Raw genomic sequence first — 14140 nt, forward strand, 5'->3', positions numbered from 1 at the left:
CCCACTGGCTGCTGAGAAGTTACTGTGACACTAGAAGCAGAAACAGATCTGCTCCCATGGGCAAAGCATCTTGTGTTCACTAAAACCAAAGCATCCATGCCAGTTTTGATTCCCCCATGGCCACATTGATGTGGGGACCTGAGCTTGCTGGTCTTTGCCAACAGACAAGCAAGAAGGAAATTAGGCACACAGCCTTCAACTTTTACATGCTTACAGCCAGCTTGGCTCTGCCATTCGCTGCTCCTTGGGGAACTCCCTCTGAAGTTATGTAGATAAGGCTGCTAAACGACTGCCTCTGGCACTAAATTCTCAGTTCTGACCCATGCCCTAAAGCCTCATTAATATCTGGGACTCCTTCCAGACCCATCCTGCAAGCATCAAACAGGCCCCGCTCTAGCAGCTGGTGCTGGTGAATTTTGCATGGCTTCAGGGCAGCCCAAGATTTGTAGGGTTGTTTTTGTGAAACATCTATAGAGCGCTTAAAAGAACCTTTAATTCCATGTCAAAGTGCCATCCTTCACAATGGGTTAAAATAGACAGAAAGAAAACTTCAAAGAATAAAATGGAAACAAGAAACTAACATTCTCCCTTGTGTTTGAAAAACTCTTAGGAAAGTGGATAGCATTCAATGTGGAATGAGCATCAACATCCTTCAGAGAACTTTGGATATCTCAACCATTAATTTGATCTTCTTTTCCCTCACACTTGGATCAATGCAAAGATTTTCTAGAACATTTTCAGACCCTGTTCACTGTTAATCTTCTCTCTGTATCCTTTTCAACGTCTTCCTCCTAGAGTCTGTCAGTCACTGCCACAGAGATTCATCAAGGCTGTCTTGTAATCGCCGCTGGTATCCTCCTGACAGGAGAAAATATTAAAAAATAGGTGAGTATGGAAGTTCCTCTGCACGCTCCAAGTGCTGACGTTGTCAGTCTGTGGAATATGCCCACACAGGAAAATGACTTTGGAAAGAGCAAGCCAGACTTCAGCAGAGTTGCTGCCAGCTGACACGCCATCAAAAGCGAAAGGAGGAATGAGGCTTGTAGCTACCACCTGAAATAACATTCATCAAGTAAAATTTTTCCTTTGGAATGCAGGTGAGAAATTGATCAAGGTTCTGTCCCACAGAGCAGCACAAAGTCAGCACAAATGACAGCAAGCAAACCTGTTGCGTTCAGACTTTTCGTCCCTGGGTATTTATGTAGCACCTCTTCCCTACAGGAAGGGAAAAGGCACTATAGTTAGCCCTGACACCTGGCATTCCTAAAAAAGCCACAAAAGGGGTAATTTTGGTCTAGAAGCACTACACAAAATACTTACTAGGTAAAAAAAAAAAAAAAAAAATCCTCCCTTTGAATATTTTGTGGCGACAGGTGTAAAGCTAGATCCAGTTCTCAGAAGGAATGAACATTCTGTACAGACCCTTGAAGACTGATCATTAATCAACATGACAGACACTGACAGTGTCAATTATAAGAAAAGCCCTTCATTACAGAACCAGACTTCCCACAGGGACTGCTAAGGACAGGGCTTCTGTACCATTTACACAGAGGAAGCTCCCAAAGTCCTTAGGACAAATGGTAAAAAGCAGCATTTCAGCACTAACAGGGGAGGCACATTCACTCCGAGCTGAGACTCCAATGCTACAATAAGCCTTGACAAGGTTCAGTTTCTGAACCCATCTCATCAGTGTAGACCAGACTTTCATCTGAGATAAGGCAGCAAAAAACCCTCAAACAACAGGAGAAGGAAGGAGAAGGAGAGAAGGGGAGAAGGAAACAAAATACCTCAGCACTGTTTTGATGCATATGGATGGCACTGGGTTGAGGTAGTTAAGGATGGCAGAGAGGGAGGAGAAAATGGCACAGCAGTGTGGGATAGGTATAACAGGAATGATCCATTAAATTTAGATTCATCTAGGATGTCATGCAGTGCATGGATACAGAGACTGGTCCATGAAAACCATAGTGTGGTGTCTCCTTGGGTTTGCTTTGTCCAAGCCCCTTACAGAGAGCAGACTCTGACCCACCTTTCAGACACACGTGTCTCTCAAGGACACAACTGTCAACAGGCCTAGTGAAGGAGAGCCATGATCACAGCAGGAGTGACATTGTTACTGCAAACAACCATGGAAGCATCCCACAGTTCTGGGAAGATTAGGAATGCATGCAATGGGTGAGAACCATCATATCAAGAGTCTGCTTACCGAAATCATATTGGAGAGAGACTTTCCTGCAATACGCTTGAATTCAGGCTTTATAAGGTTTAGATCAACTTCACTTCGAGAAACAAGCACCCTTATCAGGGTCCCATCATCGGTGCCAGCCCCCTGGAAAAACAGATACATCAGTTGGTGATGTCAGTGGGTGTTCAAGGGATAGGTTGTGCAAACCAGTCCAGGGCAGGAGGAGTCAGCTTTCAAATAGCACTTGGCACCTGTTCTGTGCAACAGCTGCCTCTCTTTCTGGAAGTGAAAGAGAGCACCCTCACACCCCTCCCAGGGGCCACCACCAGCACCACAATTCCACCATGGGAGTGTGCACAAGTTTGGCACATGTCAAATGCAAAAACAATCATGCTACAGAGGTGGGAGTTGGCACTGAATACAGACTGTCCTTCTGCAGCATCACCCAGGCAGTGTTCGGTTTCAACCAATATTGTTTATTCACTCACAGGAAAATCAAGATCACACTGATAACAAAACAGTTATCTCAGCTTTCCAAAAGGTTTGGAGAGTATTACAGGGGCACAACCTGCAAATACCTTATGTGTCCCCATTTGAAACTCTCATCCTGCCATTGAGAGAATTGCTTCCTAAAAAGAAAATACTGTGTTTGAGTCTACTGACATGGAAGGCAAGTCTTCACCATAAACAACCTCCTAGAAAAGCTCTTCCCAAAGTTTTTTCTGTGTTCCAGAAAGTGGGGCAGGGCTCCTTGAAGACTCTTAAGCCAGAAAAGCCAGACTCCCTTGTTATCTTGAGCTTAAAGGGTACTTTCCTGCTCAAGATGTTTGAAAAGATTCTGCTAATACTGGCAACAATTGCACTGAACCTGCTGAATTTTGCCCAAACCTTGGCTCTTCTAGTTTGAATCGGTGGAAGCCAGGTTACAAATTAAGTCAGTATGAAAACCAGTGTGTTGTAATAAAAAGTCTTACCTTTAAAGCATTGTACAGCCTCTCTGCAAAGTAGCAATGGATGTTCCTGGTGCATTTCACTAGGCATACAAAAGAGCTCAGTAAGAACCAATGGTAGTTCCAGCCCAGAGCAGGAGGTGACTGAGATCCTACATACTTCCCATTAATTGAGTGTGCTCCTGGAATCTGAGTTTATCTTACCCAAGAGATAAACTCTTACTTCCTGCCATATACCTTTATAAAATAGTTCCATCTGATAATAAGTCAACTACTGCAGAAGAAAAGGCAGCAAACTCTGACAAAGCAAAGGGAAAGGTCACCACTTACCAATAGCCAGCATGGCATCCTCAAGTGAACCACGAGTTTCACTCTTGATAGAGTCTTCTATGCTCTTACCAGCCAGTTTCTGGTATTCTTCAAACACTGTTTGAAACACAAAGAACTTATATTTTTTACCAAGGAACCCTCGAGGCATTTTGTGCCCAATATTTACAGGCATTATTTGTGTGGCAATATGCACACGGATCCTGCAAAAGCAAGGGCCACATTTGCATCAGCTTCAGGAGGCTCAGTCAACATCAGAAATCAGCTATAAAGATGGATGTTAACATTTACAAAAAACCAAACCATTCATGGTTATAAATTCCCTGACTTCAGGAAATTTCAGTCACCTCAAGTTTATTTGGAAATCAGACCTTTCATCACTGTCTTTAACCACAGAAATAAAGCAAACAACAAAGTTAGGCACACCTTTGGTCCTGTGGCTATTGATGTCATTAGCTTCAGGAGCCAAAATAAAATCAGCTTAAATCTAGGACTATGCAACTGACAGCCCATGGACTTTAAAGTGATGACAACAGCATTTGGGGAAACTTATTTTTTCAACCACAATTTAAAATAAAAACAACTGAGAAAGGATGAGCAAAGAAAGGTGCAGAATCCAAGACATTTGAGTTCCCACAGTAACAAAAGCTCAGCAACAGAATCAATGCTTGCCTTCTACACTTTGGATACTCCAAGGCTCAGAAACACAGATATCTGGTTTTATTCCTAACTTTCTCGGACTAACAAAGACAGAAAACTGCTCTGTAATGTAAAAAAAAAATTCTTAAGAAACTTTGCTCAACATCCAAGATCATCAACACTCAAGACCCTTTGGGGAAATGGAATACAGTATAGACAGATGGATACAAACTCCTCAGCTCAAACCTACTATTTCCATTAAAAAAGAATTTAAAAAGCTGCAGTAATTACACTCAGATTTTAAAGATAGATAGCTACAGGCAACCATAGCACAGAAAAAATTGCTTGGTGCAGTAGGTTCCAAAGACTGGTTGCATTATCACAACAAAATGAAATTCAATTATTAAAGACAGATATAGACAAATACTCTAGAGACCATCTATTTTTGTTTGTCTTGCTTATTTTTTAAGCGACCTTGGGAGATTGAATTTGAAACACAAGGGGGAGCTGGCTTCCAGGGCATAGGAACAGCCTCAGAGGACCTCGGCTGGGAAAAAGCTCAGGCATACCTAATTTATCTCCGGCTAAACCTATCCGTTCGGGTCCACCCGATTCACACAGTACTTGATATGCTTAGATTCAGCCAACATAACAAAATCTGTTATGCCTCAAAAGCCTTGAGACGACAAGGTTTCTGCTGCATGGACAGCGGGGAGCTGAGGTCTCAGCTGGAGCAGGGCTTGTGTCTTCCCTCCCAGCAGCCTCTGATGCCCTCAAAAGGACCTGGGACAGAAATGCAGGCTGCACCCTGTGACTCTCCAGCACTAAATAACCTGCTATTTTTTAGTGATTTTTTTTTTTTTTTTTCCCCAGAGGAACCCATATCCAAGAGGCCATGTCTGTTCACCACACGCTTCTACGTAATGAGGACAGTACTCACTTATTTCTTGGATTTATAAAAACTGTGCAGTTATCACCACTGTATAGGGACTCCTGGATAAGCCACTTGATTTTCAGCAGAACAAAAGCTTCATAGTCTTTCACAAAATCTGCTGGCAACTTCTGTTTACTGGGTGACCAGGAATTAGAGAACAGGCTCAGGTACTTATTTCTGACCACCCGTGTCTCTCGTCTCTAGCCCTGCCTCTTCTTTTTGGCTAGGGTAATTCCTGATTTTGGAGGGTTGGGAGTGTAGTGATGGTAGTGTGGGCTCTGCTCCATACCTTTCATTAAATGTGTGGCACTCCTTTTGCACAAGATGGTGATGAACTGTATCTCATCCGTGCCCCGTATCTTCTCTCCAGCAGCATAGAGAGTCTGTAATTTAACACACAGTTATTACTGAGCTGTTCTGTGTGTGCAGCTGGTAAAGGAACAGAGTTTGGCTGAAGGCATGGCTGGGGAAAAGGGGTTTGGAGTAACCAAAACCACCATGTGTACCAGAGTCTCCTAGAATGGCTGCTTATGAAAACCTTTCTGTCTTCTAGACAAACTAGAACATTCACCATTTCACTCTTTCCACCCTTCCTGCAGCAGCTGGAACAGCCAACAACACACTTGAGATTTCCTTCCTTTTCTCTCCTCTTCCACTCCACCATACCCATAAACTTTGAGATACCAAAAGCAGCTGAGCCAAAGCCCAGGCCTCATCACTCCTCTTCGGAATGGCAGAGCTCAGCAGCGCAGGCAAAATTGAAAAACCCCAAGTTACTTAAAGATAACCCCACCCCAAACTATTGTGACTCCAACCCTCTGCTGACACTGAAGTAGTGTGAAGTTCAAGAAGGTGGGAATGCAGGCATATCAGTGACCACAGGTATTTGAGGGTACCTCTGCATCCTGAAGAGCCAGGGCTGTGTCCACATAGAGGGTAGCATTGTCCCTCTCACCCTATGAGCAGAAAAAGAAAGGTAACAATTTGTCTCATGAAGATTCTTCCATAAATAAGTATCAGAGCATTCATTCTGAGCAAAGATCAATTATCCTCTCAGTTATCTATTTCTGCAGATTACTCAAGCAGCAATATTTCAGACAGCATAAGTACTAACTCCTTCAATGAAAGGTGCTGAAATCAGTCATATGAAGCAGAGTAAAAAATTGCTCAGTTATTCTGCTACCAGGTAGGAAAATTCTAAAAATGTGGTAGGGTAAATGCACTCAACACTGAGGGCACAGACCCTGGAAAATTGGTGAATCCTAGTTGAGGAGCACTGTTTTTAAGATCCTTGTAGAGTACAGTGGTTTTACACAGATGTGAAAGTGAGGTGTCTTTCTGCAGCAGAGCTGGCTTTATGTTCCCAGCTCTCTTACTGCTGCTAAGGGAGGGAGATTTCCCTGCTTCAGTCACATTGAAGCTGAAACAGATCCAGTCCAAGTGACATGGTTGACTCTGCAGTTTGTCTGGTGATCATGGCTGTTCTATTGCATGTCTTCTCCAAAAAAAGAGAGGAAAATGTGGTATATATACCCTCATTTCTCTTCTCTAGCATTACCTGAAGAAGGCAAACCAGAATCTGCTCTAAGTAGCCACTTGTTTCCGATTTTATGTCTTGTTCCAGGTCAGAACCATACTCTACCCAAGGGAAAGAGAACAAGGGAAGGATTTATTATTTATTTAGGTCATACAGTCAAGATATTAACAGTGATATAGTATAACCCAAGCAAACACAATAGCCTGACACTGAGCAAGAGGGTCATTAAGGAAAAAAAAACAGGGATGAGAGCAGCTCACACCCTCTGTGATACCCAGGTCAGCATTTGCATCCAGCTGAATCACCAGCTCTCCTGATGTCCAAGAAATAAACCCAGAGCTAATTTTAGAGGTATAGCTGAAGGGATGAACAAGATACATATTTGATAAATTCCCATCTATTTAATGGGGAGAAAAGCCAAGTGCACAGTTATAGTTTTGTTTATGTTCTGACAATTCTCTGTAGCCAAACTGAACCAAATTTGTGATTTGCTGACCCTTTGCTGCAGCTGGAGGAAGACCTAGAAAGGGATTTTCAAATTCTCTCAGCACAGCCATGTGCTGTTTGCCAGCCGAAAGCAGAGTTGCATTGCTTTTAGAATTAAATGCTTTTAGAAAAGCCATTTTCCTGCTGACAGTGCTAGCTGGTAACACCGTTCCTGTTGCGCTCTGGCCCCAGAAACCTGAGCCCCAGGCACTTACCTTCTTTGTACGCCTTGATTATCTCCTTGATCTGCGCTTTTGTTCGAGATGCCAGGATCTCTATGATAACACTTTCCCTTGTTCCCACACCCTATAATAGAAAAAGCAGTGGAGAAATAAAGGTGGAGAAAGGCGTCTAGCCACGGAGGGTGATTTACTGCTAGAGAAATGTGGTGAAGGGAGGAGTTGGATGGCAGCAAAGCGTCAGGCTGTGTGCTGAGCTGTAAGAGACCATCGTGATGAAAGCTGGAGACACAAAACACATTTGTGTTGCGCACGGTTTCTTTTTCCTAAAGAGATGCCTAAATGTAAAGGATGATTTTACGCAACCCTAAGTTTCCCCCGTGCTTTTCTGGAGCCAGATCTTTGACAATAGCCAACATTGGAGGAATGCAGGGTGACCAGGGCTGGGCTAGTCAGTCCATCTTTGTACCATTTTAACACACCACTCTGCATCTGAGACTTGTAAAGATGCACTGTCGATGGGTAGGATCCCAGCCAACCCCAGACTGGCCCTTCCTGCACCACTCCTTGATTCCTTACAGGTTTCATGGCTCAGCTGGGGCATCAGGGCAGCAGGTTTGGGTGTGAATTTAATTTTGCTGTTGCTTTCCCATGTTCTATGAGTCACATACATACAGAAACTTTCTAATATGCAGAAATAGTTCAGCAGCATTCCCCCCAGAATATTAATAGTACAATTAAGTAATTCTCAAAGGCTACTGCTAATAACAAACTTAACCATGTAACAGTCCAGTTATTAACACTTGCACAAGTACAGGAAATTAGCACTGCATTTGTGCTACTACTTAAATATCAGCATGCAATTTGCCTACCTTCATGGCATCATACAGCTCCTTGGCATCATACTTGAATGGGGAGTACATGAGAGCTACAATGAGCCTCTCAAAGTTGCCACTCAATTCAGACTTCAGGCTTTCAATCAGGTCCTGTTAAATGTGCATCATCATATGGTTATATAGACAGCCTCACAGATCATTTTGCTACACGTGCTGCTTTCATCCCCACAGCCCAAGTAATGAAGCTGCACGACAATGTTGTTGATAGTTCATTAAAAAAGGTCCTGGGACTGAAAAAGGCACCTAACTCCAAAATGGGATTTGTCTAGGTGCTTACACGTTCTGTGTTCTTGATATTTGGGCTTTCTCAATAATTCTCTACCCTGCTTAACTCAGTGAGCAGGACCAGGTGGCTGAAGGTCTGCATTGGGCAAGGGTGTAGCTTCAGAGAGAGCTGATTCCCAAAACCTGCACATAAACTTGCACCCAGGACATTTGCAGAATCAGGAATGCTGTCTGCTTGAAGATGCACTTCAAACTTCCCTTTCACAGTAATGCAGGTTTTCCTAAAGCATGATTCTCTCTGTTTTAGTGAGATGCAAATGCTCTATTTATTCATTGTTCCATACCAGCCACCCCCATGTTTTCTTCCCTTTTCTAGGTTTTTGCATGGCAGTCCCCTTTCCAGTAAGGGTCCTTGGAGACTCCACAGTAGGGCTGAAGGTACAGTCTTCTGGTGAAAAATTTTTCCCAGTAAAAGAAACATTTTATCAAAGAAACAAAGAGAGACAAATGAAAACATAGCTGTCGATAACCATGGAATTTCCAAACAAGTGTTATTGAATAAGTCTTTAAATTGAACTTTTTTGACATTTAAAAAGGCCTGAAACAAACAAGTATTTTTACTCAAGTTGTCACTTATATGGATATCAATTTTTCTTACAGCTTCAAATCAATAAGAAACTTCAAGTTAAAACTGATTTTAAAAAAGTATTTCTGGTCAAAATGCATTTTGAAAACAATTAAATCTTTAGGAGAAAAGCATTTTTTTTCTGATCAAAAATTAATTTTACACATTCATCTCAGGCCTTATAAATAGATATTAGCCTACTTATTTGCAGAAGACCTGCATATAGTTTGCATCATGCTTTCAGGATGAACTGTACCCCCATTTAATACATTTACGTGCAGTAAACCAGTGATTGAATACGGCTTTGTTTTGGAAGAACCTTTCCAAACTGTGCTTTGAAGGATTTGGCAATCTCTTGACGCTGCAGGTTGCTCCTCTTGGTTAGGACATCAATTATAGCTTGCTCATCAGTCCCTGTGGAAAGCAACAATAAATCATAAATGCAGTGCACAGAGTAAGCTGAGACTGGTCCAAAATCCCAGTCTGAATATTCAGGCAACCTTGTCTGGTCCATTGCCTTTGTGTAGAAGTTTAAGTATATGCTGAGGAAACTTAAATATCGGTTTTTCACAGTAAAAAAGAAGTGATATTTCTGGATGCACATTTCCTAAGGAATGGATTTCAGCTTAGCAATTATAAGAAGAACATAGAATTTTCATATGTAGTTGGAGTTAACTCACCAAGCCCTTTCATGGCCTTGTACAGGATCTGAGCATCAGGTTCAGCGTTAAAATTTAAAGTACCTGCTACAGGCCTGCCTTCTGCTTCACTCTGAAAGAAGAAAAACACACGATCTTCTGCCACTCTTTTTCATCAGCTGAAGAAAAATTATTTGAAAAGTACATTCATGTTATTTATTGCCTATACATGGCGAAGTCACAGAAAACAGGAGACTGGCCCGAACTTTCTCAGCAGAGCAAAAAGAGAACACAAGTTTCTGTCCAAAGAGAACACAAGTTTCCTGCTCCCACCTGCCTGCAGCAGCCTTTGCTGCTGGCAGAAACATGAAGTGCAAAGCACGGCTGACAGGGCTGCATGTGCTGTGAGGTGCAGGCAGTCTGGCAGAAAAAGCACAGACTGTAACAGGCTGGACTTTGCTATTCACCCCTTAATTGCAGTCCTTCGTAGCACGGGTGCTATTGTATCATACTGCATTTCTCAGCAGGTTGGTGCAGGGGAGGTTTAGATAGATTTGTGAATTCCTGAAATAGTCTTGTTCTCACAGACCATTCTTTTTCAGTAGCTGCTGCTGCACTTCTGCACAGCTGGTTTCAAGAAGGGAGCATCTCCACTGGAAGGATTTGGGCCAAAAGACTACTTTGAAGGAAGAGATCCATTTGAAGGAGTGCAGGTTTGATGTTCGTCCCTGTACCAAGAATCAGATAGAACTACACAAGAATCCTCCTAACAAACCCCTGAGGTGCTGACAGTACCAGTCCCAGGGCATAGAAGGCACACTGGGATTTATTTTAGCCACCACAAGGTAGCAGGCCATTAACCAGAACCCAGGCACAATTTAACAGAGCTGGCAGTCAATGAACTGCCTTGAATATATTGTCACATCTATCAGAAGCTGGTCCTATCAACGGGGGGAGTATGTGGGTGGGTAGGCATGAAGAGTCATCATCACTTTATTACAATAATAGACACAATTTTCTCCTTCCTTGAAGCAAGGATATTTAGGTTGGATATTTACTATATTCTCATAAATTTACCTTTAGGGGCAGGGTTAATATTAAACTAATGGCATCACTATGACCTGATAAATATTTTAATGGGGATGGCTTGGCAGCGAGATAAAAATCAGAGATTAGAGATCCGAAGGAAGCATTCGGGTTGTCCCACCTGACTTTCACAACACGGACCACCGAGTGCCGCCCATCACCTCCTGCTGTGATGCAAATCCCTCCTGCTCTTATTTCCCGTGTGAAAGAGAACCAGTGGATAAAGCTGGCCCCTTTGCATCCTGGCCCCTTTGGCAGCCACGCTCCGGAGCGGTGACAACCAGCCCAGGGCCAGTGAGGAGTTTGGAGAGAGGCAGCACGTTCAGCAACCAGCAAGACTTGGAAAAGTTTTCTTTACAGCCAGCACAGAGACACTCCTGCACCACCTCACCTTGCTCCCAGCAGAAAGAGCAGCTGAGAAGCAAATGTCCACAGGAAACTTCATGAGAGATGCAGCTTTGAATCCAAATGGTCACCGAGCAGCAAGTATAAAGCTGAGGTGAAGCTGTCACTGCAGAAAAAAGCAGTGACAGAGCAGGCAGCATTGCCACCTCTAACAGATTGTCATCAGCCTAGAAGAATTTGGCTGAGTTGGCAGGACCATTTTGAGAGCTCCTTTTCTAACCCTCTGCCAAGATGGCCAGCACCACCACAACTTCCCTGGGAAGCAGGTTGGACTCATCCATCTCAGTTTGCTCTGAAAAGGATGGACAACCCTCTCCAGCTGCATGCAAGGGCCCTGTGAGGAAACCCCCAAACACTCTGGACCCGTGCCTGGTGACTCAGTGAAAGAGGGAGTACAAAGCTGAGCTTTCATTTGGAGGCAGTGGAAACAAATTAAACAATGATCTTTTCTGGTACTAATTCCGATAAACAGTTACTGCCCTTCCTGGCTCAAGCAGCGAATTTGTGACTCACTCATGCACCTCGTTCTCTGTGCACATCCTTGTTGCAGCACAAATACAATTGCAGCAGCTTCCCAGAGAATCCCTGTTCGCTTTGGTCTTGTTTGCCGGCTGAATTGATCCTACAACTCCCTAACTGAAAATACTCGAGGCGTTTGTGCTCGTGTAAATATAAATAATTGGCATGAAAGCAGCAGAAGCAGTGTGCCTTACAGCTGATGCTGTGAAAAGTTTTACTTGTAAATGGAGGGAAGAAGGAAGAAAAGTTTTACCACCAAAATATTTTCGAACCTAAATGATAGGCTTTTTTTAAAGGCTGGAATCTGGGAACAGGTTAGGTTACTGTTTGGGGTTTTTTTCAGTCAATATTTTCTGATAATGTTTCACATTTTTTCATTCCATTTGCTTTTGAGCTGTATTTTTTTATGAAGGGTAAAGAAAACCAAAATTTTTCCCCATCCTTCTTCAGACCCCTCATTTTCTTCTCATGCCTCCACCCACTACAACACCAACTGGTGTGAGATCACTGGAGTTAAAGGGCTTTTCTCCTCCTTTTCTCATTCTAAGTTTACAAATGATTTCCAGCTTGAAGGTAGCAGGGAATACATCATCCAAAAGGGAAAAAAAAAAAAAAATAAAGTGAGAGCTACTCCAAGCTCAGGAAAAATACCTATTTTATTATACCAAAATTCCAAAGGAAATAGGGAGGCAGAGAAAAATCAGAAGGAAGATTACAATTTTAATCTTTATGGAGAAAAAAAAATGCATTTTGAGACCTGGGAGTAAATCTGGCTTCCCACAGAGGCTGTTGTGGCAGCTGCCATGGCTGGCACATCACCAGAGCTACCTGCTGCCTGGTCTGAGCTAGACCCCAGGTGCTGCCTCAGCACAGCCCACGAGCTTCTCCCCATCCTGCCACATTCCCCTCAAAGCCACAAGCATTTACAAGAGAACATACACAGCATTTCTGGCTCCTGGCAAAGAGACAGGCTGTTCAAGACACGTTATTGTTGCAATATTAAAAACCCACCGAAGATAGACATTGTGGCTTGACCATATCTTTCTCTGTGACCACAGCCTGCCGGCACAACGGGGGACCAAAAATGGGGACAGGCCAGTGCCCTGAACTCACTGCCACAGGACAAGGGGGCAGACAAGGAGCCCACAGCTCGCAGACTTCAGCTGTGTAACTTTGCTGTTGCATGGCACCATCTCCCCATGAACACAGGGATATGAACACCTCCTGCACCTCTCTCAACTGAGGATCCAGGGTCTGCCCCTCTTCCTATTGCCAGCAATCATATCAACACCCTCCCTCATCAAAGTTTTTGAAGTGCTGAATGCTATTTTACAGCCAGAAAAACAGTAAAAAGGTCTTCCTGATTTTTAAAGGAAGCTGTTCAGTCCCACACAGTGCCTGATGCGTCTTACAAGTTACCTTATTACAGTGCCAAAGCCCCTCAGAGTGTCAGTATATCCTCTACTCACCCAGGCCTTCCACCACGCCATTGCGGTCTCAGTAGCGATACCTGGGTCTGCTGGTGAAGAAAACCACACACATCACACCTCACAGCTTGGGAATCTCAGATTGAAGGGAGGCACAGGGAGGAGAGCAAGAAACTAAAGTTCTTTTCAGTAAACATACCGCAAGAAAAATGGAATAACTGTACTCCTCTGGAGGCTTGTTCCCTCTGGAAGCCGCAGAATGTAACTGGCCTCTCGGGCACACGCAGGTATAAAGCATCCTTATCTACAAATTCCACAGGGCAACACCCTCAGACATGGCTCAACTTGTTTTTCACATATGATCTCACAGGGAGAGATCAAGTTGCTTAATAAACGAGGCTTCCCTTGTGAGGAGGCCTAAATTCAGCCTTGTTGACTCATTGTAATTTTTCCACTGCTTCTCCCAATGTACGCCCTTCCCTGCTAACGTTTTGGCCTCTGGCACAAGTACAACATGCAAATTACAACCAGGTAATTTCTCAGCATAAAAGAGTCTAGATGAACTCAGCTACAACTGAATAAGCCACTCACTATTACCAACTCTTTCTATCTCTACTAATCTGGAACACTGCCAAACAGGACTCTAGAAACATACCTTCCTCTACCTCCCTTCAAAAACTTATTAAAAAAAACCCCTCAAAGCCAAACAACCAAAAAAATTCCAAACCAAACAAACCCTATACCCAGCTAAACTCCACCTCATCCATGTCCCGCACCTTGCAGTGTAGCTCCACAAAGCATCAGATTGTACAGAGACTTAGGAGGTCCCCCCATCCCATACCTAGACTTCCACAGCATGAGTCACGAATGATCTCTAGGGTAACGTAGGACCAACACGTCTAAGGCAAACAAGTTTGAGTAATGACAACCCCAGCTAAGTGTCATAGGGCTTGCAGTAGCTGCTGTGACACGTTCAGATTTAGGAGCTGTGTGCAAATCTCCTCTTTTTTCAAAAGAAAAAGGACTGAGTTGAATAGTTCCTCATAGTTTAATTTGGTGAAATATTTCTCTGAAATCATCTG

The 14140-nt window shown here is 43.4% G+C and overlaps 1 protein-coding gene across 3 annotated transcripts; it reads right to left on the minus strand.

The window, feature by feature from the left end:
- Positions 1-471: 471 nt before the first annotated feature.
- Positions 472-13350, minus strand: ANXA8L1 (annexin A8 like 1). 3 transcript variants are annotated; one of them, XM_040071074.1, is made up of 13 exons: positions 13258-13350; positions 13101-13150; positions 9664-9754; positions 9303-9397; positions 8110-8223; positions 7274-7364; positions 6594-6673; positions 5932-5991; positions 5325-5418; positions 3466-3561; positions 3160-3218; positions 2207-2329; positions 472-858 (listed from the first exon to the last, which is right to left on the minus strand). In XM_040071074.1, exons 2-13 carry the CDS (start codon positions 13119-13121, stop codon positions 802-804), a joined length of 981 nt encoding a protein of 326 aa, XP_039927008.1. In that variant the 5' UTR covers positions 13122-13150; positions 13258-13350; the 3' UTR covers positions 472-801. The 3 variants fall into 3 exon arrangements, with proteins under 3 accessions (XP_039927008.1, XP_039927007.1, XP_039927009.1); XM_040071073.1 differs by having other exon boundaries at positions 13101-13147; positions 13258-13331; XM_040071075.2 differs by having other exon boundaries at positions 13101-13185; positions 13258-13292.
- Between the last annotated feature and the right edge of the window lie 790 nt (positions 13351-14140).

This window comes from Hirundo rustica, chromosome 8 (genome assembly GCF_015227805.2).
Source record: "Hirundo rustica isolate bHirRus1 chromosome 8, bHirRus1.pri.v3, whole genome shotgun sequence".
Lineage (NCBI taxonomy): Eukaryota > Metazoa > Chordata > Aves > Passeriformes > Hirundinidae > Hirundo > Hirundo rustica.